Here is a 25,343-nt window from a genome sequence, read left to right as displayed (position 1 = left end):
AGAGAAAAGTCAAACCAAAAACAAATTCATGCATTCCCAGTTGGCTGTCAGAACTGATTTTCATTCTGTCCTGCCCTCTAACTCAAGGTCATCACTAACATTTGTGGGCCATATACTAAGTCTAAATAAATATATGAAGATGTCAATTAAGCTATCTCCAAAACCCCTACCTTGACAGATATTCCTTCATCACAGCTGGCAGGTCAGCCTGAGTTGCGAATTAATTGAACTTCTTGGATTTTATGGTAGTGCAGGGGCACCTAGCTTTGGACCACTCCTTGCCCTCTTTCCCCACCACTGTGGAGCTCAAGTGCAGGCCTGTGTGAACCCTCTGCCATAGCCTGCATATTCAAGTCTTTACCCCACTATTCTCCCCCACCCCAAGTTGCTACCTCTTGGCTACTGGGCCCAGGGGTGAGCACTCCTGCAGTCCATTCAAGGAAGAGGCCCTGGACATTGAGTCAAAGTCATTTGAGCAGAGAGTGGAGGATCAGAGGTGCAAAGAGTGGTCTAGAGGGGTGAGAACATTTGTTCCTTTGGCCTGATTAACTCCTCACCTCCTGGATCAGATGGCAGCTGGAAGAAGCCCAGGTCAAGGCTCTCTTAAAGCATGGAGTCCAGGAATAGGACCCCTCTTGTTACTAAGGGGTTTTCAGTGCTCCAATCATATCACTGAATTTTAGGCAAAAGTGGCACTTAACCCTTTCAACAACTGGTTTCCTGCACACCATCAACTGAAAGAGTTCTAAGGTGTATCAGATGCCCCAAAGATCTATGTCCTTTCAGTTCTGCTGAATGAAATATTTCCCCCAGTATTCATTGTTCAGTTATATAGAAAATGATTCACCCAACGTTAGGGCAATCAGCCTGTCACGATCACCTTCCAAGGTCATGCAACCTGGCTCCCATTCAAGAGCATGGACAATCAGTTGCTTTTACACTCAGTGTTTGCTATTCCAGTATAGCTACTCCTGGAACATGGGAGAAATATAGCTGTGCAGCCAGGAGGACTCACTTCTCCAGCAATGATGTCTGCAGCTGATTTCATGAGGCTTTAAGAAAGGACCGCCCGTTTCCCGTTCCTATCTGGTAGGTTTGCCCAGCAAACCTTCACTGAAGTGCCAAGTCCTAATGCTTTGTTCTAAAGAATGAATTGACATCCAGTACTACACTTTTCAAAAGTAGAACATCTGTTTTCACAGCTTCATTGTGCACATAAAATTGCCCCTGGGCAAAGCTAGCAGAGGAAGGAAAAGCCAAAGGAGAGCCTTTGGGAGACAGTTAGGACAGTGACTGGTTGCTGGAATATAGCTCTTTACTGAGTAGCATGGCATGTTCATCTTTTGACAAACTTCAACATCCTGGGTACCAATGACCCCTTTGACTTTTTTTCCACCTGAAAATCCTAGATGAGAGCTCATACTTCTCAGTAAAATAGGGGAGGGACCACTTCCCCATCCTCCTGTCAGTCATCACAAGATACCTTCCTGGGGGTTGTTCTGGGTTGGTCCTTCCTCAGCCACTGTTGTTGCAACCCTGTACTTTTCTGACTGTCTGTCAGGAAGGAGACAGGAAATTCTAGTCACCCTCACAGCAGCTGTGCCATTCCCCCTATCCTCTTCCAATGACGTTGGTTGGCTTTGGCGACAGGAGGTCAGGAACTGAGCCATAGTGAAGGTCAGAAAGACAGGTCACTGTTTATGCCGTTGTTGGGCTAGGGATCCTGCTGAGGGCTGTTTGCTTTCTTCCTTTCTATACTGTTTCTCTTTCCGTTCCTCTTTTTATGCTGCACAACCAAAGCATCCTGTTTTCAAAACATGAGACTGTTTTGCCACTGAGGAACTTTTGCTCTGAGGCATTTTGCTGAAGTGTAAGACAATTCTAATTCAGGAGGTGATGAACATTGAAACACAAAATTTAATGAACACATCTAAGAAGGCAATCTGTTTAAGCAGAACAGCTCTAACCCATCTAACTGAACTTGAGCGGCAGGCAGAAGATTCACTAGACATCCCCTCCATCATGAACAACAGTGTCACTGCCTTGTAAACTCCTGCTGACCATATTCCATCTTCTTGTTTTTTTTTTTTGAGAAGATGATCTATATGCAATATTAATGCACCTGGCTACAACTTTCTCTAAACTTTTGAAGTTCCATTTGACCTGTGTATTAAGGGATCAAGAAAACTTGGGTGAAGGAGAAGACTATGGTCTTGTAAGTCACATAATTAGTTCCTTATCTAATTCCCTAGGTTCTGAAGTACACTTGGGAAAGGCAATTGTAATCTCTGAGTCACTCACTCTTCTTCAGACTCTAAAAGGGTTAAAGAAAACAAATAAACAAGCAAAAGGATAACCCTACCCAGATGAGACAAATATGCAAGACTGTTTGCCTTTCCCACTATAAACAGTTGACTCTCCACCATATGCATGTCGACCAGCACGTATGTCATCTGCACATGCCCCTTCTGTAATGCCTCTGGCTCTCCTATCTGCACCCTAAAGTTCAGACATCACAAACAAAACTCAGTGCTCACTTAGCTGAATCAAAAGCAGGGACAGAGATCCTTAGGTGAATCAGAAGTAGGGGCACAGATTCTTTTTTGCAAAAAATGTAGTGGGTGCTATTAATAAGTGATCATCTATTGAATATTTCCTACTGGTCAGGTTTCTTATGACATGTTTTATTTCAATCTACACAGCAACCTTCATGAGGGAGGTACACCACTTTTATTCCCGTTTTATAGATGAGAAAATCGAGTCTTAGAGCAGTTAATAATTCAGTCTCAGTCAAACTGATTACTAAATGGAACGGACAGGATTAGAACCACAATTTTTCAATTCCAAAGCCTGTACTTTTTATAGTCTTCTTCTCTAAAATGCATTCACACTTCCAGTTCTGTAACTCAGATTTGCTGTGGTTCCTTTGTTCAGCGAAAGGAAATGACAAATGTCCAGATAAGCTACAGCTACTTGGTAATATTGTGATAGTGAGGATGATATTTTTAAATGGCAATTTGGATGAAGATCTCAAATAATTCTGACAAAATTTAAAGTTGAATGTGGAATATTATTTTTTATCATAGACAATTCAGTCCCCCCCCAGTATAAATCAATTTTTTTTTGGTGGCCACAAAAACATTCTCATCGTTTTGTTATCATATGTGTTGTGGTTTACATTATACTTGAGCTTTACCCCATATAACTAACGGAATAATTCAGACTAAGAATAGCTAAATGAAAAGAGACTTTTTAGCTAAATAAAAAGAGATATTTTATCAAAAATTGAAATCGACTTCACCTTTTGGGTGGACTTTGTTTATCTGCTGGATAATTGTTTTGCTCTGCAAACTTGCTTTAGAACTTGAAAATTGGTGAAGGACATGGGTCTACTTGAGCTGTGTCATTATTGAGCTTTAGCCCTTTCTTTGGGGTTAGCTCTATTCAACTTTCATTGTTTCCTGCACAGGATACCATAAAGGAGGACTAGAAACCTGGGGGGTTGGAATTCTCACCAGGACCTACACAGCCCCTGGTTTTAAGCTTTATAAAATAATATGCTGAAGATGAAATTATTTTAATTAATTTGAAAGACAGACAATGTCTAATGTCAGCATTCCAGGTACTATTGTTAAAATGCTACGGTGCATCAACACTCAAGTTGAACAATAATGACACTCTGTAGTTTCTCTGTGAGCATTCTTTTTCTCCTTCTGGAATTAGTCACCTGCTTTATCTTGGTGACTCCAGAAGTTCACCATGTCCTCTAAGATGAAACATGCTGGAAAAAATCATCCCCAAATATTGGATCTACATCTTGTACAGGTTTCAAGTATCACGAAATAGAGACAAGAGTATTTGCTAATGCTTCTAAATAGTGTAAGCATGTATGAAAGTCCTTCTATGTAGAATCCCATGTAGTGTGATTTGGAGAAGTTACATAGGTTAGCTCCCTCCTGGGGAAGCAGTTGGTTAGGTTTTATACCAGCCGGAAAGTCCCAGAACTTAGCACTCAACTGAGAGTTTCGAAGTCAGTAAATGGTATTTAAACCTCAAGGGTGCCCTTTTGTTTTTTCCCCCTGCCAAATTGAACTCTGAATTACAATTTCAGAAAGAGACTTATTTTGCCCTTTTATCAACCAATAAACAAATAAACGAGTTCCAGAGTAAGAAAAGCTGCCCCTCACCTCACACCTCCTCTCCTTTTCTCCTTCAGGACCTCCTAAGGCTGCACTGCTTCCTCTGCTCAGATGTTTTGAGCAGGAGCCAGCCAGCTTCAATCCAAAGATGATTCTTTAACCCCGGGGGGGGGGGGGGGGGGGGGGAGGGACACACATTCACCAGGGCACCTCAGGCTGGCAGGTGTGGAACAGAACCTCTTCCCAATCTCAGAAATGTAAGACAATAACAGAATGCCTCAGGCTAGAATGATTGGGAACTCTAAACAGTGCTCTTGTGAGGGAATAGGGACAAGGCCTTCCATTAAAGTGTGATATATCACATATATATATATATCACATATATGTGTGTGTATGTGTATATGTGTGTGTGTGTGTGTGCGTGTGTGTATATATATATATATATATATATATATATATATATATATATGAGCGAGAGAGCACCAGCATTCTCCAAGAGGGTAAAAATACAAACAACAAGCAACAACTCTCACTATATAACCTACATAAATTAGCACCCTAAGTCCAGGTGTTAATTAAACAAATGATATAATGATAGAAAATTAAAGCTTTTCAAAACTACGTTTTGTCTGGAGTTGGTAAATAAATCCATTATATGGCAGTATGGGTAGACCTTAATTTCAAAGGATTCCACCTTGAAGATCAGCAAACTTTTAAAAAACTCTCTGTCTTTGACAAGAAGGTATATTGTTACTTTTTTATCTTAGGTCACAGTCAGCATCACAAAAGAAACATTAGAATGTCTCCCACTGTCTTTCTTAGAAGGAATTTACCAAATTTAAGGGCAATTCATTGTGTCCCATCGATGTAAGGAGGTTGAATTAATTTACTAATTATATATATATATATATATATATATATATATATTTTTTTTTTTTTTTCTTTTTTCACCTTACTGTAGTGCAGCCCTGTGGACTCTGACTCAGATTTTAGTTTTCTGATGATTGTAAAATTTTTAAAAAGGAAGCATTGTCATTTGTATACTAGCTTGGAAGACATATCCTTTGCCTTTAACATATTCTAAACTGCATCAATTAGAGAAGCTTGGTTTCTGGTAATAAAGCTACACTTTTGCTATAGCACGGAGACATAAAGTGTGGCCCTTCGGAACAGTCTCCTGAGAGCTCAGCAGTCTTAACAGTGGCTTGTGCGGTCTGCTACAGGCTGCTGCAGACCCAGGCTCAGGGAGCCAGAGCTCCGGGGGAACAGGTCATACTTTAACATAGAAGATGGTGGTGGTCGCTTACCTTGTTAGAAGCCATCTCACTGACAGAGCGGTAGGTCTGTATGGTCTCTAGCTGGTCTAAGCACCAGTCTAGTTCCTCCAGCGTTTCCATTGCTAATTTTTGATAAGATTCTTCTGCAAACAAACACACAGACATGTAGTTAGGCTGGAGCGGCTGCAGGCTGTCCATAGCAGAGTCAACGCTGCCACTGCTGATCACCGCGCTGCTGAAGGTGCCCCCTTGCTCCTTCATTATTTGCTTGCGGACTCCGGACTCCTTCCTTCCAGCTCTCTCCACCAGGAGAACAAATCACCGTGGTGCTCTGCCCCAGACGGCTGGTGCCAAGTTCTCAACTCCTGCCCCCCCCCCCCAGCCCAGCCCCCGCCTGGATGAGGTGTCAGTGATCTACCAAGAAACTTCCTCTGAGGAAGAAGGCGGAGGAACAGTCTCTTACACGCTCATCTGCATACATGTGCCCTAAAACTAAAGGCAGAAGAAGGGAAGACTTTTCTCAGGCTCTCTCTGCCTTAGTCATTCCGGGGCTCTTTAGGGTATGTGAGGTCATTTCTGAGTGTTTGCAGTCACAGAGGAGAAATGAGGAAAGCTTTTCCTCATTTTGCTTTTCTTCTAAATGGAACCGACATTGGAAAGCTGGGGGAGAACCCTTTGACCACTACTTTCAAAGACTGCTGCGACATCGTCATTCATTCTGGGAATGTGTTGGTGTTGGAATAACTGTGGATTCAGCAAACACTGACCTGCACAATAAAGGGGCGGTCGCTGCTCCTGAATCTCACCTTTAACTAAAGGCAAAGTGAGGTCTCCCTGATAAGACTCCAGTCTAGGAGAAACAGTCTGGAGTTTTTACGTGAACACGTTTATTGGCCTGGGAGCCCTGCAGCTCTTGTTATACTAAACAAAGTAAAACTTCCCTCCTGCAAGTGCCAGGGTCACAGGGAAATTCTGAACCGGACTTTCAGGTGGAGCCAGATGTGAACGCTGTAGATTTTCATTTTAATTAAAGCTGGGGGCTCTGATTTGTGGTCGTAGGAAGCGAGAATTTCTGGGAATATTTCTAAGTGTTTCATACAAAAAATACTGTTTTCAAGATCACTTTTGCTGGACAATTAAAACTTTTTTACTAATTCACCGCATGTCATTCCATATCCAAAGATTTGTGGGTCTGAACAAATACTTCAGGTTATTGACTTAAGAAACCTATGTTAATAAACACTAAATTAATTTTATAATCCTAGATGAATTAATGAAGCTACAGGCAGTTATAAAAAGCAGTCAGACTTTCCCACTTGAACATTTTTGAGGGAAGTGACATCCACTTGCCCTGCTGAGCTTTCTGGAATGCACACAATAGGCACTAATAAAATAAGAAATTTATTTTGGAGTCCTAATATAACATTCATGTCCGATTTAGAGCACATTTCTTATACAATTATACAGAAATCCTAGTGAGACCACATAGCTTTTTATTTTTATATGAATAATTTTGTGTGTGTGGCACTCCAGTACTTGAGACAGAAAGGGAGTAAACAGAAGTGTAATTCCAAGTGAATGGAATCAATTGGCCACAGATGCACATTTCAAAGAATCCTTTCTTTGTTTATTCCCCTTATACTGGTACACTTCAGGATAAAGAGGGGTTAAAATTCAATATCCTGTATGTCATACTTGAAAAGCCACAAAACCACCAGACGTAACTTCCTCCATTTTTTCACACTCCTCAAAAATGTGTAGACAAGAATTGAGGTGTTTTTAATAAAACGTTTTTAATGGCTTTCTTCTTCTCTTTTGCAATACTGCCTCATCATGAAGATTTTCCTCACTCTATAATGTGTCCCCAAACACCCCCTCGCCTCCTGGGTTTACTTCCAGAAGAGCACTTCTTCCAACGAACCTTACCCAAAGGTAAAGAGCCTTCCCAACCCCATTCCCTCTAACAAAATAAAAAGTGCAACCATCTCCCAATGCCTTGGGCTTTACTGTCTTGTATGCAAAACAACTGTAAGATGATATAGCATGATTCGCCTTCATGAAGAGGAAAAAGGAGAAATCATTCTACTCTAACCACATAGAAAACATAGTAAGTATACCAGCAGAAGCTCTGAAAACAGAGGATCACTCTTCAAAGACATAATGATTAGGTATACCAGCAGCTCATTTGTGGCCATGACAGCATAGGCGCATAAGTACTGTGCTTCCAGACTTGGTCCAAAATGAGGTGTGGGACTGGCTGATAGATGCCAAAGAATTTTGCACCATGGCCCTCTATTCTTCAGGTCAACCACAATATTTTTTTCAGCAAAAAAATTATTATATTTTGAAGTTATGTAGTTAGACTTGTCACTTTCCAGAGTCTTAATCCACAGTCAAGACTGCCTTATCATTTATCATAGCTGCTCACTAAGGTAGGAGGCACAGGCATAAGATTGGGCTGTGGCTGTGGCTCAGTGGTAGAGCACTCATCTGGCATGTGTGAAGCACTGGGTTCGATCCTCAGCATCAGAAAAAAAATAAAATAAAGGTATTGTGTCCACCTACAACTAAAAAAATACATATTTTTAAAAAATGGACTATGTATGAGGTAGGAGAAAGTGACCATTGTAGCTTAGGGCTGGCCTCCATGCTGCAACTGTGCAACTCTGGCACCACACCAGTGTTTGGTCCCCTAGACACCCAGGAAATACTTGGAGAAATGGAAACCAAAGTGCCTGCCCAAGCTGCCTGCCAAGCCTTGGGTATCTGGAGGCAGAACAGCACTTAGGCAATTACTACACAAAAAGCACCAGCTTTGAAGTAACAATCAGAAATATTGACTTTCTCTTCTACCAGTTATTGTATGGTACTACATTTCAACTTCCTACATCTATAAAATATGAAAAAAGAATAATTATCCCATGAAGTTATAAAGGGATTAAATGAGATAAAATATATAAAGTGCCTAGTAGAGTAGCCAGTTCTTAGTAGGTGATCGATACATACAAGTAATTATTAATGATACTCAAAGAAACTCAAAGGCCTAGCACTGAGAGTAAAGAAGAACAGGAAGAGGAATTGGAAGGAAGATAGCAGAGCTGCATATTCAACAAGGGATATTACAGTAAGAACTGCAGCATCATTTGCAGGGCTCAGTGTGCAATTGAAAGTGCAGGGACCCTTGTTCCAAAAGCAGGAAAAAGTGCTGTTAGAGGTACTAGTGATGATGTTTCTTCCTTTCTTCTGTCACGTTGGGGTTCTCTCTACCCCCAAACTTCCAATTTTAAAATACTTTTACACTGGCTGAAAAGTTGCAAAGATAATGCAAAAGGTTTTCCACTTACTCTACATCCTGGTTTATCCATCATTGACATCTCACATCTTATGGTATGCTTGTCACAATTAATGAATGGCTTCATGAGTTTTACTTAATGTCATATTCTTTCAGGCATTGGCATATCGTGAGGTGAGTACAGACACTCCCAGGAGACCAAAGGCTTTGCCTCTTACAACTTAGGGCATACATACATACAGCTTACCAACTACCGGGTACCTCTCTTGCCAGTTGCCAGACTGCTATGCCCCAGCAACAGGTGGGCCCTCCACAGCAGAAAAGTCCTTAAGGTATTATGTGTATCCTTATGAGTACCCCCAAATTCTTTTCTGGGATGTGCTAGTTACCTGAATCAGAGGTAAGCAAAAGGCTTATTCCCACCAAGACATGGTCTCTGTCTACCACATTACAGCCTTACCAGCCCAGGGCAGGAACAACTACAGCCATACCCACACTTTATACTTTGCAAGGCACATGTGACCAAATCAGATCCTCCCTGTACTTGCACCCAGAAACCTGGTGGGGATGGAGAGAAGCAGTGATCATGCATGGGGGCAGGAGGAAGGAGGCTGGAAGACTCTTGTGGTGCCAGGAATCAAAGGAAGAGGATGGTAGAAACCTAAGACTGGGGATGTAGCTTAGTGGTAGAGCGCTTGCTTAGCATTAACAAGGCCCTAGGTTTGACCCTTAGCACTGAAAACAAAACAAAACAAAATAATAACTAGGTGAACCAGCCCAGGGAAGACAGGAAGGTGGCAGGATGTTGGACAGTATATGAGTCAAGTGTGTGCCATTGGCACACACTCCATTATCTCATCTGATTTCACTTACCAAACACAAGTACAAAAATAAATTAGGAGTTTCAAGATGGCAAACATGGAGTCCTTCTGAACGTGGGATCCTGTGCAACCACACAGGTTGTATGCCCATGGGGCTGGCTCTGTGCTTATGTTACTTAAGATGGTCCAAGAAAAAACGAGCTTAACTCTGTAGAAGTAAGTCTCAAAAGAGTAGCAGTAGCTAATGTAACCATGTATGGTCATTAAATCAACTCTGGTTTCAAATATTTTCAGAGGGAAGGAGCAAGGATAACAACTACCTTTCTTTCCTCCTTTTTTTTTTTTTTCTCTTTCTTTCACTCCAACAAGAGTGGCAAAGGAAGAATTTCTTCCTTTTGCAGGCCTGGTAGATATTATATTTGATCCTGAGAAACAGGAAAAGAAAATGGATGAATAATTATATTTACTATCAATCTGGTAATAATACTTGGCATTCAAATAGTTCTTTTCTTTAAGGAGCTCCAGACACACTATTCATTAATCCTTGCAACACCTCTGTGCGTTAGACATGGAAGAGGTGTGATTATATCTGATTTAACTTTAAGGCACAAGTTAAGAGGTCAGAGGTTAAATTGTTAAGAGAAAATAGTCCCTCTAGATTTCCAGCCAGACTGTATCTTGGTTTGTGAAATCGAGGTTTCACTTCAGCACTGAAAAGCACAGGTATTATTGAAAATGCTGCATTTAAAGTTGCATGTCATCTTTTGAGTCTTTTCTAGCTAAAGTTGCATAATTGCTTTCCTAAATGTTGTCAGCTCTTGAGTCTCCTCTTCCCTTTTCTGATCCACTTTATGCAGCCCTCAGGAAAGGGAGGCTGTGCAATATTTACTTGGAAGATCAGGTATAGTTCTCATCTTGCGTCTTGCTTCAGTGGGCAGCCTCAGGAAAATTACTTAAGTAATTTATTTACTTCTAAACTGAGGTGGGAAAACTATTCTAGTCTCATGATGAAAGCAGAGTCACAGGAGAATAGATATAAAAACATGATAATTTTAAAATTATCGTATACCTCTTGCAAATATCTCATTTATTGTTACAGATGGGATACAAGTACACTGTAAAAATTTTAAAAAATTACAAAGAAGACAACTTTGACATGATAAAAATCTCACATTTTTTTTAATGAGAGATCACCACTGTTAATCCCTTGGTGTGTATCCATTCATGTATATATGCATGTATATGTGGGTGTGTATATACATATGACAAATAGAGCCACAACTATGCTGATGGTTGAGCAGAATAATCTTTTTTCATTCAATGTCTTTACTTTTTTCTGTTTTAATAGTTTTTCAATTCAATTACTATTTGGTTCATAGTCCAGTTTCTCCAGTTATTTCTTGAGAATTCAGTCCCAATGTGTGTGGGTGTTATAAGAATGGAGTTGGGAAGAAGGACATATCCAGAGAAGGGTGACATTAGGAAAGGTAATTGGAAACCTCTGCCTGGCCACGGATAGTTAGCTGTTCGTTGTTAGAAAACATGGGAAGAGATTTTTAGCACTTATGAAGTCAATGGCTGAGCTGGTAACAGACCTCAAGTGCCCTAGAAGCTGGTCTTCAATCTGTGCAGCCAAGTGTGATCTCATTATCCAACTGATGTCATGAAAAAGTAGGGACAGAGGCTCTCTAACATTTAACATTGAAACTCTTCATGTCATCACTTTCTTTTTTTAAATGTTTATTTGTTCTTCAGTGGATATCATCACTCTTAATACAGATAAGTATACTGAGGTCCAGAAAAGTCAGTGCCCAAATACACATGATTAGCAGGTAAAACCTTCACAGTATACCACAAATATAAATTTGCTACAAATTCTATCTATGTGTATTTTTAATATAGCTCGGAATAAATCAGAAACCTGTCTGTCATTTTCCTCCACATAGAAAAGAAATGCAAATCATCATTGTTTATCAGCTTCACATCATTGAACTTTCCTCTCATTACAGAGGGTGGTTTCTACTTACAAGGCTATGTTAGTGGTTAAATCAATCAGAACTGCCACATATATCTCCTAAGCATAAATGAATGCTGTCTTCTAAGTATAAGTGTGGAACAAAAGAAACCAAATGTTAAAAAATACATGAAAAAAAGTAAGGTTTAATTTTTTAAAGTTCCAAAGATGCAAAAACGAATCTACAATGTTAGAAGTCAACATAGTGGTTATCTTGGGGTAGGGGATTAGTGACCAAGATGGAATTGAGAGGCTTTCTACAGGTCTGGCAATGATATATTTGTTGGTCTGAGTGTTGATTAAATAACTTTTCATTTTATGAAAATTTACTGACTTCTAAACTTACGATTTGGGAGCTTTTCTCTGTCTTTCAGCTTTTCTGAGCAAGTTTTCAGATGGAAAAAAAAAAGCAAGAGTAGAATTTGCAAAAACACATTTCCTTTCCTTTGGTTAAGCTGTAGCCATGGTTATTTGAAACAAAATTTTAAGTCTCACAGAGCTGAGTTATAACAACAAAAAGATGTTGGTTTTGAGATGACATAGACTAGGTTGCTCCTACTAATCCAAAATTCATTTACTTTAGAGTCTTACAGCTGTTTATAAATCCTGACTGTGCCACTTGCTAGAAGTGTGATCTTAGACGAGTTAGGTAGCCTGTTGTATCTCCACCTCTTCACCTGGGAAACAGGAAGAGGCCTAAACCAGCTGTGAGAATTGAATGAGTCATCACATACTAAGCATTTGGTGCAATGCCTGACACACGTCAGGAACTTTTTCCTCCCTTCTCACCCCTTCGTCTCTGGTCCTGGGTCACTTTCTTGAGGGTAGATGGATGTATGTGATACTAAATCAGGTGACCTGAGAGAAGGGAGCCAGTGTAAGGTTGGCCAGGGAATCCTAAAATGTCCCTCCCACTGCATAACTTCATAACCTCCTTTAGTTAGAAGTTCTTGGTTTACACCAAACTCTGACACACCTGAGCAGTGGTTCATTAAACATGGAGAATTGTACAAAAAGCCGTTCACTTATTCATTTGTTCCACAAAATACATAGGGCATCTCTTATGTGTCAAGCCTGTCGCTGGGTGGGCTGCTGGGTCACAACATGGGATAAGATGCCTCAGGAATTGTAGTGTCCACTGTACTGATTATACTGGAAACACCTTTACCATTCTCCAAATTATCAGTCTAAGAAGATAGGTTCCTTCTTTATTCTTCAGATCCTCGCCAGTGAGAAGTGTGTGTTTGTTCGAGATTCTTCACATTTGGTATATGACTCTAAATTAGTGCACTAGCTTCTAGCCCTGTAGATGTCCTTAGTCTATTCCTCCATAAACTCGGGGTGCTTTGGAATTAGCATGCTTATTTCATTTTCCCCATAATACAAAAAATTAAATCCTTTTTTATATGTAAAAAAAAAGTAAAATAGTTTCATACCTATGAAGATCAGTCTCTCATCCAAAGGGGTTAGGTTGAGATTATTGGCCCATGTATTTGATGGTCTTAGTTATGGTTTTTCCCTTATTGTTACCAATATATTTCTTCATCATAAATTTTGATGTTCAAAATTGATGAGAATGTAGTAAATGCAATACACTTGTGTGAGAGCTCAACATTTCAAACTTAAGTGAAACATTCTTATAACAAATCACAGTAACTGAAATATAAACTGCACAATGCAATTCTTCCAAAGGCAAAGTTTGGAAGCCCTATGTGGCCTTTCTTTAGACAGGATTTTGTTAATGTGTTTTTATGAATATGGAACTTTGCAACTGCATGTGACAGGGATTTCACTCTGGGTGGATTCACTGAAGAAGAGGTCCACAGCCCTCAAGGGAAATCACAGGGAAAAGTAGGTCATTTTGATGCTGTTCTCTTTAGCAAACTCCTCTAAGACAGCAAGCTTAAAAATCTCCAATCACAACCAGCTTTTGTATATATAACTTGACAGTGTGCCAGACACTTTCACTTGCATATCTCATTTTTCCTTGAAAAAGAAACCCCTGGAGATAGAAATTATTATTATGATGACATGCATTTTCCATTATGCACATGAGAAAAGTGGGGCTTGGACATGTTTAACCATTTGCTCAAACTTATTAGAGGAGAGGAAAAAAAAAAAGGGGTTAGGGGAGAAGAAGGAAGAAGGAAGGGAGAGGGAAGGAAAGAAGGAGAGAGATAATTGAAATAAAATTGTATGATCTAAATTCTGTGATTTTTTTTTTTTTTTTTTTTTTTTTGCTAAGCCATGGGGCCTATTACAAATAGGCCAAGGTTCTTTATGTCACTGAGGTGGTCTTAGACAAGGCAAAATGATATCTTTGATGTGGCTGCCTCATGGTGCACTCTCTTTTGCTCTTCCTCCCATTCTTTTAGTGTCTACCTTACCAGAACCTGCTCTCCAAAAAGACCGACTTTGGCATTGACTTACTTATGAGACTCTGTGCTCATCCAGTTAAAACAGAACCACCAATGTGAAAGGGACTTTCACCACCAATGCTCAAGGAACTTAATAATCTACCTGGGCTGGTATTAATGACCAATGGCACATGGAAGTGATCAGAGATGGAGGAAAGTTGCTGTCCAATCGCTTTTATAAAAAATTAGGCATATATAGGGAAGATTTATGAAGATTATAGAGTAGGGGTTAAAAGCTTGGTCTCTAGAGTTAGATTGCTTAGGTTCATATTCTAGTACTGTCACTTGCTGTTATTTATTGAACCTTAACCTTGGGAAAGTTACTTATGCTATTTAACCTATTTAATGAGAATAATAATAATAGTATCTATTTACATGTGACAGCATTAAAAAGTGAGGCCTTCAGTAGATCATGAGGGTAGATCCCTCATGAATGGGAAAAACAACCTTATTCAAGGATTGAGGGACCTTGCCAGGCCTTTTGTCTATTCCTCTGTATGAGGATGCATCCTTTGTCTCCTCCAGAGGTTGAAGCAGCAAGGTGCCATCATGAAGCCGAGAGAGCAACCCTCATCAGACACAGAACCTGCTGGCACCTTGATATTATATACTTCCAGTTTCCAGAACTCTGAGAAATAAACTTCTGTTCTTTATAAATTACCCAGGCTCAGATATTTTGTTCTAGCAACAGGAACAAATTAAAATCGACTGCTTTTTTAATTCCAGTAGCCTGTACAGAAGATGGAGATGCATAGAAACAGGTAGTAGCAGTGGAGATGGCTGTGCATTCACTTGAGACATTTGTGACTCACAACCATTGACCTCAAGGGTGGTGGTGCTTGACTATTGACCAAAATTCACAGTGGCTGCAGCTATTCAGGTCTAGAAATGGGATTTTTATCAGTGCATTTTGAGTTCACACAGCTCAAACTAGCCCAACTCATAAGAATTCAAAGAAATCCGAGGCCAATGCATTCACACGGAGAAAGAACAATCATCTACAAAGAGCTTTCCATGTCTCCTGGTTATCTCATGCTTTTCTACATGGGAGACCAAATTATAATCATAAGGATACTTGGTAGGTGTAAAATCCGAGAGGAGTCGGTTGGATGGTTTAAAGGGCTCCTTTCTCAAGCCTGATAGACTCAGCTCTGTGACTGCAGCATGAGAGCTGTTTCTGTTCAGTCATTTCCATCTGCCCAAAGTGCTTCTCCTGGGCTTTTTTTTTTTTTTTTCACCTGGCTAACTCTTACTTACCTTTTAAGACTCAGCCTAGAGTATCTTTTCTATACCATTTCCTAAATGTTCTGAGGTTGAATTAAACTCCCTTCCTCTAAGCTCTCACAATATCACCTGAAATCTGCTATTTTCTTTCTGTTTTTGGTGGCTGCACTGGAGTTTGAACTCAGGGACACCCAACCACTGAGCCACATCCCCAGCCCTATTTTGTATTTTATATAGAGACAGGGTCTCACTGAGTTGCTTAGCACCTCACTTTTGCTGAGGCTGGCTTTGAACTGTGATTCTCCTGCCTCAGCCTCCTCAGCCACTGGGATTACAGGCATGTGCCACGACGCCTGGCTGGAATCTGCTATTTTCGACTGATCATATTTTGTAACTGTTTCTGTTTATCTCCCCTATTATCTGCTAACCTTCCCAAGATCAGGCTTGTCCTTCATGCAGCTCCTACCTAGTTGTGGCTCAAAAATATTGCTTGTCCTATTGAGTTGCCTAACATATTAAAAGATGGGATTCCCATTCCCAAAAGGAAAGGGAACTACTGCTGAATGGGATTAAAGACATGCTATCATAATTCTTGTTTCTTATCCCTTTTGCCAGTACCCAAACAAAACACCTTCTTTTTCGCTGATTTATTCAATGCTACCACAATTAATGAGCTTTATATTTCTCTGCAATCTTGATTGGATTTCTAGGGTGAATAGTTTTTAAATGGGGAAAATTTTGCCTCTATGGGACTGTTGCATAATCATTTGCAGATTTTGTCATTTAACTTTCCCTAAATAGCCCAATTCAGGAAATTTTGTGCAGGTTTCTCTGCGCCACATGTTACTAGAATTCCAAGTGGATTTTTCAGTTGTCATAAGAAAGAAGATAAAAGCAAAGTTCACAGGCAGCAGAGCTAGAACTTCAGAACATGGGGAAAGGGAAATCAGGAGAGATTTGGAGGCTGATGAAGAATGAGTGGAATTTCAAGAGATGGAAAACTTGAAGTAAGAAAAATGAAGTTAGAAATATGTCATACCATTCAGTCCTGTTTGAGGAGGACAGATATGCCAGTCCTATTTGGTTAGAATATTTGGTTTGAGTAGAGTGGGATTAACTTGTAAAAGTAACGTGGTCACAGCCAGGACTTGAAGAACTTTTTATGGTAAACTAGGGAATCTGACTTGACTTGGCAGGCACTGGGGAGTCATCTAAAACTGCTCAACAGGAGAATGACATGCACAGAGTGCTTTATAAATCTCTTAATACCATTTTATATTTATCTAATGTTTTGCAGGTATAGATCACTTTCGTATGTGTCATTTCTTTTAATCCTCATCATAGCCTGTGAGAGCACTATTATTGTCTCTATGTTATAAAGGAAAAAAATGAAACTCAGAGAGTTTAAGCATCTCATGCCAACTCCTATAACTAGTAAATGCAGAATAAAGAGCCTTTAATCCAGTTTTGCTGATTCTAGATTCAGTGCCCTTCCTATATGCAATATAGCCTATAAGAAGATGAATTATTATTTTGATGGCAGTAAGCTACAAGAGTCTAAAATATGGTAGAGAATAAGCATGTGGTAAGTTATTAATATCAAACAGTAGTATTTGTGGGAAAAGTTAGGAGTTTAAGAACAATGAAGTTTCAAATTAAGGTTCTATCAGAGGGAATGAAAAGGTTTATTTATATCTCAATTTTAACTTTATTTTAGAAGGAAAATTGTCAAAGGTATCTCAAAAAGGTGAGAAGTAGAAGTAAATATGTTTGCTGTTAGGTGTAAATGTGGAGGGTAGGGAGGAAGAGAGGAGAAGCTCTCCAATTTCTTGAAGCATTATCTGCTTAATCTCTTTCATCTGCCTATAGGAAAGCACTATCCTACTATCTTAGGTGATGTCTCAGATCACATGGGGCTTGGGGTGGGTCACCCTCTGAGAAAAGCATTGCATTTGATAGTGCAAGTGTTACAAAGAGCAGAAAGCCTGTTGCTTGCAGTCTTTTCCAATTAACAAAAAAAATTCATTTTTTTTTTCTACAAGCAAAGCCATTAAATGTATTTCTGTTTTTACAAGTGAGATCATTGAGCGCTCATCAAGGTGAAGGGACTTACTTTAGAAACTGGAATTCCCACATTGTCCAATGTTGCTACTAACCACATGTACCTATTGAACACTTCAAATGTCACTAGTCTGATGTGAGATGCATTGAAATATAACATTTAAAAAATATATAAAATTTTACAGTATAAAAATGCTGTAAAATAGCTCAATAGATGTTACTTCATGATTTTAGATAAAATAAATTAAGTAAAATACATTGTTAAAATAGTTGTGCTTTTTTATGTGCTTACTAGAAAATTTGAAATGGTCTATGGGGCTTGTGCTGTATTTTTATTGTTTATTTTATTGGGTCGTGTTATTCCCAATTGTGAGACTACAGCTGGGATTTGAATACTCCAAGGCCTGCATTCATTCCACATAAATGCTTACTTTAAAAGAGGTGATAATAGCAACAAGAATCATAGCTAATATTCATTGAGTACTAGTCAGTATTTCTAAGCACTTCACATCCATTAACTATTAATCTTTATCATAATTTAATGACTTGGATATTTGTTTCCATACAATAGATAATATTATTTTATAGATGAGAAACAAAGAAATTCAGTATCTTTCCCAGGGTCACAGACTTGGTGGAGCCTGAATTCAGATTTAGGAGGTCTGCCTTCAGTACTATTAAGATTGCTTTAGTTTGGCTTTCTCTTTTGGCTAAGTCCCAAAGAAATGTTTGGGTTGGTACAACTTTATTTTTTACCTACTGTAAATGAGGCAATGCTTGAGAGACTTTGTATATTATCTTATTTAATCTCTGCAATAACCTCAGTAAGTAGTTGAGTCTCAGAGAGGTTACACAATCTGCCCAAAGTTACACCACTAAGTACATGCTAAAACTCAATTTCTAATCCAGCCTGAATCCACAGTTGATACTTATCACTACTCCAGTCTGTAAAAGTGCTGCATCTGAAGCTCCTGGGGGCGATTCCCAGGTTAAACCCCAGGTGTGTGGAGCAGTCTCCCCAGGGTGGCTTCTGGGAAGTGTTCTTTTTAGAATGGCTGCAGGAGATCTCCATGCCCAGCCTGATGTGATAACCATCCTATTTGAGTCTACGAGTTTCAAACTCTTTTTCTAGAAGTCTCATCTCTTCATTCTGGTCTAGGAGCTGATGAAAAAAAAATTTTTTTTTAAACAAAGAAAATTAGAATATTTCTTTCAGGCAGTCTTCAATAAGGGCTGACCATTCACCTTCAACAAAATCCCTGCTGCTCTCAAATCTCACCGTCTGCCCTAAAATGTGGTAGGCAGTGGTCTAATTAAGCAGAGATAATCAGAGAATCCAGAGAGAAAACGGTCTCTCCCAAACAACCACCACAACAGAACAAAAACCAAAACCAAACCAAACCCCCAAACCCAACTCTCTTAGCAAACTTCTCAGCACTGGCAGCCTGTCTAAGGTGTGAAAGGTAGGACTTTCAGAGGCACAGTCATGGTGGGTTCCAGGAAGGAACACATTAGCAGGAGACTCACAGTCTCTTGAGGTGATTTACGGGTTGTGGGTGATTCAATAAGAACCACTGGATGTGAATGAAGACTCAGAATCAACAAAGCCAAGCGACTTTCAGGTGTGGGTTTTAAGTGTGTGCGTGTTGGGGAGGGTTAACAGTGTGCTTTTTTTTGCAGCCTCTGTGGGTAGACAGACAGTTGCTTTATACAAAAGATTCAGAACTTCCAACGAAATATAAAATTAGGCCGGGGTTTCATGGCAACCCAACTCTACACAGTAGCAAACAAGAATTGTTTGAGAATCAGAGAAAGAAGCCAACCCTGTGTATGTCACAGCTCTGCTTTCCTTTGGCCAGTTTCTCCTAATTTAGCAGTACTTCCGTCCCTGCCCTAATTTCCCTTGGTTCGTAAAGGACGTCACTTAACTGAACACCGCTCCAGACTTTAGAAAAACAAAATTTTGTATTTCAGCAGAGGTTTTCTTGGCATTTCTCCCTTGGAAGAATTTTACTTAATTCTGATTTTCCCTTTTTTTTTTTTTTTACTCTTGAAAGATCATAGCTATCAGTTGTGCTCGCTTTCCTCCTGTTTCTTCCTTTCCTCTGCACTGTCTGCTGGAGAATAATGCAGGGTCTGTTTAAATGTGATTAAAGATTTCAGTGTTTGGTTCAAACCAATATTTACCAGTGAAATGCTGCCAATGTAAATGTGCAAGCAAGGTAGAAAATATTGGTTTAAATCAATCTCCCCCCCTTGACACACGCATACCCACAAGCACTGTGGATGTTTGACATGTCACTTCTGACATCCTGGACTCTTTTTTCCAGCTTCATGCATGTAGCAGCTGGACACGGATTCAGAACAATCTTAAAAATAATATAATCTAGATAATAAACTCCTAGAGGAATTGTTCTAAAATTGTTTTCTTTCTAGCTAATGTGGTTGTTATTGCTATTTATTTATTTTTTCTTCTGGTGATTCTTCTGGCATTTATCACACGAGGTCATGTTATCTGGTTGAAAAGGTTCCCCTGGAGTAGGAAAATTTGAGTTATTTGACATAGTAGTAAACACGGGAATGCTAAGTCTTTAAAAAATAGATTATACTACAAATCTTATTGCAGAAATACAGAATAGACATTTAGAGATTAAGTCAGTCTTGCTGAGTGATTGCTTTAATTTAGCAAACTTTGATTGAATTGAATTTATTCACTGATTGAATTTATTGAATGAATGAATTATGGTTACACTTTGAATGAATTTCAAATAGTTGTAGTTTGGATTAGAAATTAGTGTTCTGAAACTGAATCGTCTAGCCAACTAGCAGACAGAAAGCCCCAGCTGGCACCTGGCAGCTCAGTCTCAGGAAGGAGCCCAGAAGGGTGGAGAGAAAGTGAGATTTACGAGGGAGGTGAAGGCTCTGAGCCCAACCCTCAGCAAAAACTTTTGAATTGCACAGTTTCCATACTTTACTTCCATCTAGGTGGGAGGGTTGGTCTGAGCCGAGGAAGAGGGTATGGCTCATCTATAAGAAAGGCCACTGAAGTTACTAATGGCAGCCCTGAACAGTACCTGGTAAACAGCAGGAACTTAGTAAATGCTTGCCTCATGAAGAGGGGAAATGAAATGCTTTAATCTAACATAATTTATGTGGCTAAGTGTGGAATTTTCCAGCTCAAACTTAGGGGCAGGAATAATGTCGATGTCTCCTAGTGATAAAATCCCCTTTGTTACTTTCTCTAACTGCAGATGCACCAAAGACTGAAGCACCATGGGATGAATGGACAAGAAGGACAGCATTCACCATCACAACCATCATCAGACGTCCAGTCTGAGCAAAATATCTCTAATCTTCAAACAATGCGGTGAGGGAGATTTATTATCATCAATTTATTCACAGGACAGAAGAGGTGAAAAGGAAATGGCAAATGGGTCAGGAAAGGTGGTCTGGGTGGCTGGACTTAATAGCAGATCACAATTGGGGACAGAAAGAGCCAAAATCCCAAAGAAACACTGTCCTTATTATGGTTTAGATAGGAGGTGTCCCCCACAAAAGTTCATGTGTAAAGATAGTGCAAGAATGTTCAGGGGTGAAATCATTAGATTATGAGAGTTCACTGATATGGATTAACTGGGTGGTAACTATGCAGGTAGGGTGTGGCAGAAGGAAGTAGGTCACTGGGGGTGTGCCTTTGGGGTTTATATTTTGTGCCTGAGGAGTAGACCTCTCTCTGCTTCCTGATTACCACGTCCTGGTTTCTCTTTTCCTGTCCCACACCCTCTTGCCATGTCTTCTGCCTTACCTGGGGCCAAAAACCTATGGTCACCTGACCATGGACTGAACCTCTGAAACCATGAGTCAAAACTTTTCCTCCTCTAAATTGTTCTTGTCAGGTCTCTTGCTCATAGCAATGAAAAACTGATTAAGACAGTCCTCAAGAGGTGTCTGGTCAGTGTGGGGGGCAGGAATGCGCAGATGCAGAATGATGTGTCTGAATGAATGAAAACAACAAAGACAAACTGTAGACTGCAGGGTGGATTACCACAGAATGACCGACCGGCAGCAGCAGAGGTGTACTTGTGCTTTGAACAGAGCAGGCCCTTCCTAAATATTTGTAGAAGTACACTGAGTTAAATTAATAAGAAGCCAGGTGAAGGTAATCGGAGGAGGAAGGACCGGGGACCACAATGAAAGGAAAAACAGAGAGGAGGCCATCTGACTAAATAAAAGGGTGTTGAAGAAAAACAGAAAGGTCCAGATTATGCAGGGAGCAGAGGAGTCTAGATTTAAAGCAGGAATAGAAAGTTCCAGAACAGGGGAGAGTCATGAGGAAAGAGGGAATGTGGGACAGTCAGGCTGATGGGAGTCTGTAGGATGGTTCTCCTTGGGAAGAAGCTAGGGTTAGGAATGCTGGGATGACCCTACTGCAGGGGTCCTTACTGAAAACAATGCAGGCTAGAACAGGTGGTGACAATAGAATGGGAGAGAAAAGGTAAGTTCTAAGCAATATTTGGAAGGAAAAACATGTAATCATTAAAGATGGGATAGAGAGGAGTAGGGAAGGGAAGGTGTTCAAAGTTGTCACCAAGGTTTCTAGCCACAAGAGCAGAACCACTGATAGATAAAAGGGACCTGAGCTAGTGGGGGTTCATTTGTATTGCACTGAGTTTGGCCTGATTCCCCTGTGGGTCTTTAGCCAGTGGACAGAGACTCAGGCATGGATTGCTGCAAAGGAGCATGATGCTCCCTCCAAAAGGCCCTGGGAGCTGCCTTCTAACCAGTTCCTGGAGAATTGTCAATAACAAACACTTATAAGACCACGCGCCCACCCGCCTAAACCAGGTGATCTCAGCAAGTCCTTGCTCTCCTACTCCCTGTCCTACGTGTCATCACTCCCCAGCTGTCCCACTATAAAAGCAAAGCTATGAGTGATGAGGTCTTGGGTGATTTCCAGCTCTTCAGGGCACAAGCTAAGGCAGGAGATTTCTCTCTTTAGCGTCTGTAAGGTACTGGAAAATCCTCCCAGATGGAAAAGACCACTGAAGCTATTAGGGCCCTTAGAGACTGACCATATTTTACCCAGATCCTTAGTTGGAGCTAGGTGTTAAGACTTAGGCTGGGAGAAGGGAACTGACATCTGCAAGAAAATACAGCCTTTCTCCAAGGAGCAGAAGAAATCAGCTTCCCCAGCTATGCAGGGGGATACCAAAAAGGGTAAAAGTAACAGTGACTGCCATTGGGACACTTACATTCCAGAAAGACTGTTCAAGAATAGTACTAATTACTGGTCCTCGGGTGGGGGTGTTTTGGGAAGAATTCTTAGAGGAAGTTATGCTTTGGCAGGGCTTTAAAGGATGAGTAGAAGCTTGCCTGCCAAGAGGTAGAGAGGAAAGATGAATGTATTCCAGGCAGGAGGCACAGCATTTATCAAAGTAAAGGGATTTGACATTCTACGGTGCTTGGAATTGTTGCAAGGGTTGAATAGTTTCATGGTAACTGGAGATCAAGAAGGAACAATTGGAGAGTCAGTCAGGATACTGATAGAACTTAAATTGGGGGTGGGTGTGGAGGTTGAAGAAAAAAAAAATAAAGAAGACACCCCCAAGGTGCCTGAGTGATGTTCCAAGGAGTTAAAATCACAACCAGATAAGTGGATATGGAGTATCACAGAGAAGTTAGTGCTGTTTTCTAAAGGGCCAGATAGTAATATTTTAGTCTTAAGGGTTATATGGTTTCTGTTGCAAATATTGTACTCTGCCGTTTTAGTATGATAAAAACTACAGACAGCATGTAAGCAAATGTGTGTGGCTGCATTCTAATGAAACCTTATTTGCATAGACAGGTGGCTAGCATGTGGGCCATAGTTTGCCAATTCTGCTGTACAGCCTTTGAGATCCTGAAGCCACTTTCTGTATACAGAATAATGGCCTTTCAAAGATGCTTACCTCCTCATCCCTGCAACCTTGAACATGCTTTGCTATATGGCAAAGGCGAATTAAGGTAGCAGATAGACTTAAGGTCATTACTGGGCTAACCTTAAAATAAACAAGGAGATTATTTGGGATTAGACCAGTGGACCCAATGTAATCAACAGATCTTTACATGTGGAATAAGAAACCAGAGAAGTCAGTCACAGGGATGGGATATGAAGATTTGACTTGCTGGCTTTGAAGATGGAAGGGGGCCAGGAGCCCCGGATCATGCATACCTTCTCAGAGCCAGAAAAGGCAAGAATGTGGATTTTCCCCTTCAAGTCTCCAGAAAGGAATGCTGCCTTGCCAACACCTTGATTTATGCGGTTACAAGCCACTATGTTTGTGCAATTTGTTACTGCAGCAATAGAAAGCTAATACACCACCCAGGTGAGCTAAACTTTCTAAATATTCTGGAGCAACCCAAGACCCCAGAGTTAAGAAAGCAGGTTGGACATCCACTGAAATACCTCATTTAGATGCAAAAAGTAGGCTAAAGGCATCTGGATGGGGATGCTGGGAAATGAGGCAATACTTTCAGGGAGTGTTTAGAGTAAGGAGCTGTTTTTACAACTGAAAAGGCTTTATGGGTCCCTGATGTAGTATAAGAGGCATTGAAATGACATTCTCTTTATTTGTGTTTCTCTAGGGCTTCTTAGACCTACAGGCTTGCAGATTTATATCTAAGGAAGGAGAACCTCTGGGCATGAGGCTAAAGATGAAAGTCTCAGAACTGTCTCTGTGCACGCTACTCGGAGTGGGGAAGTGAGTTGTCAGAAATCAGCCCTGACTTTCTATTCCGCTGGCATTAGGCCACCCTCTGCCCTCCTGCTGTGCCACTGTACCATTTACGTCATGGGGAATACAGTTTTCTGCTTTAAAATGTGTGTTATGAGGGAAATGAGAATATGATACTGATGACATTTGACAAAGGGGCCAGCAGACAGGCTTGAACAGGCTTGGCATACGCATGCTGTTACAGGGTCACTTCAGAGACTGCTGCTGCTGGGCACCCACTGAAGAAGTCGACTGAGGTCAAAGGCCCCTGCCCAGAAGTTCTCTCAAGCTACCTGCCATGGCTGTAGGCAGAGGCTGTGGGCTGTGACCTCCCATCCACACTGCAAACATCTTGAAAGCAAAGAGGTCACAGCACATAGCCAAGGGATCCTCTGTATGCAGGAGCAGTCATAGCAGTGACTAATTAATTATTAGGTAAGACAAAAGAGACAACGAGGGCAGATCTTCTCACAGTGATGATTCTTGCAAATTTCTAAAGTTTATGTCAGTTTACAAAACACTCTCTCATACATAATCTCAAATTATCCTTATAACAGTGCTGTAAAGCAAGTAATAGCAGAACCATTTTGCTAATAAAGAGAATGCGTTTTGCAGACATTGAGTCACTGGCTAAAATTCTACAGTCAGTAACTGGAAAAACTTGGGCTTGAACCCAGACCTACAGTTTCTTAGGATGGAGCTCAGCTGTATCCCACAACTGTTCCACCCTTCTTTCCTTCCTTCTCTCTCTCCATCTCCTTTGAAACATGGAGTACCTACTGGGAACCAGACAACACCATTCTAAGTCCTGTGGACACAAACCCAACCAACGTGAGGTTCTAAACTTATAGGATATAAAAGTTGAACAGGGGAGACAGACAAATCAATGTGACAATCATGACACATCCTATTATTAAGATATTTGTTGAGTACTCACTATATGCCAAGTTCTGCGCTGAGAAACTTCACACTATTCACACCATATGAGGAGGTCTTGTGTTCCCCCCCTTACAGAGAAGGAAATGTTTAGATCCCTTATATACCTATTATCAGCCAGTATCCTCATTCTCTCTAGGCTCAGATCTCATTCTCTTAGCCACCATACTGTAGTAGCTTAACAAAAGCATTAGTGTATAGCCGTACATCCGGGCAGGGCAAGGAGATAGTAAGGGAAAGATGGATTGACTGTCCACGGCAATTCAGTTTCCCAGCCAGGGCTCTGGCACACCTGTAATCCCAGGAATTCTGAAAGTTAAAGCAGGAGGAGGATGGCAACTTCCAGACCATCTGGAGAAATTTAATGAGATCCTCAGCAACTTGGTGAGACCCTATCTCAAAAAATAAAA

At 40.5% G+C, this 25,343-nt stretch overlaps 1 protein-coding gene and 1 long non-coding RNA gene across 10 annotated transcripts in view; one reads left to right on the top strand and one right to left on the bottom strand.

The window, feature by feature from the left end:
- The window catches only part of Pde4b (phosphodiesterase 4B), a 514,783-nt gene that overhangs the window by 34,310 nt on the left and 455,130 nt on the right, over positions 1-25,343 (bottom strand). For all 9 annotated transcript variants that reach the window (XM_026409100.2, XM_077791662.1, XM_077791663.1 and 6 more), the window contains one exon: positions 5,447-5,559. In XM_026409100.2, coding sequence (XP_026264885.1) covers positions 5,447-5,559 — 113 coding nt within the window. The remainder of the gene's footprint in view (positions 1-5,446; positions 5,560-25,343) is intronic.
- Positions 20,226-23,941, top strand: LOC113196982 (uncharacterized). The gene is made up of 3 exons (XR_003302636.2): positions 20,226-20,322; positions 20,497-20,612; positions 23,870-23,941. It is a non-coding gene; the product is annotated as an uncharacterized LOC113196982 (long non-coding RNA).

Source organism: Urocitellus parryii, chromosome 11 (assembly GCF_045843805.1).
Source record: "Urocitellus parryii isolate mUroPar1 chromosome 11, mUroPar1.hap1, whole genome shotgun sequence".
Taxonomy (NCBI): Eukaryota; Metazoa; Chordata; class Mammalia; order Rodentia; family Sciuridae; genus Urocitellus; species Urocitellus parryii.
Note: the sequence above shows the minus strand (reverse complement) of the source record. Positions and strands in the feature narration are given on the sequence as shown.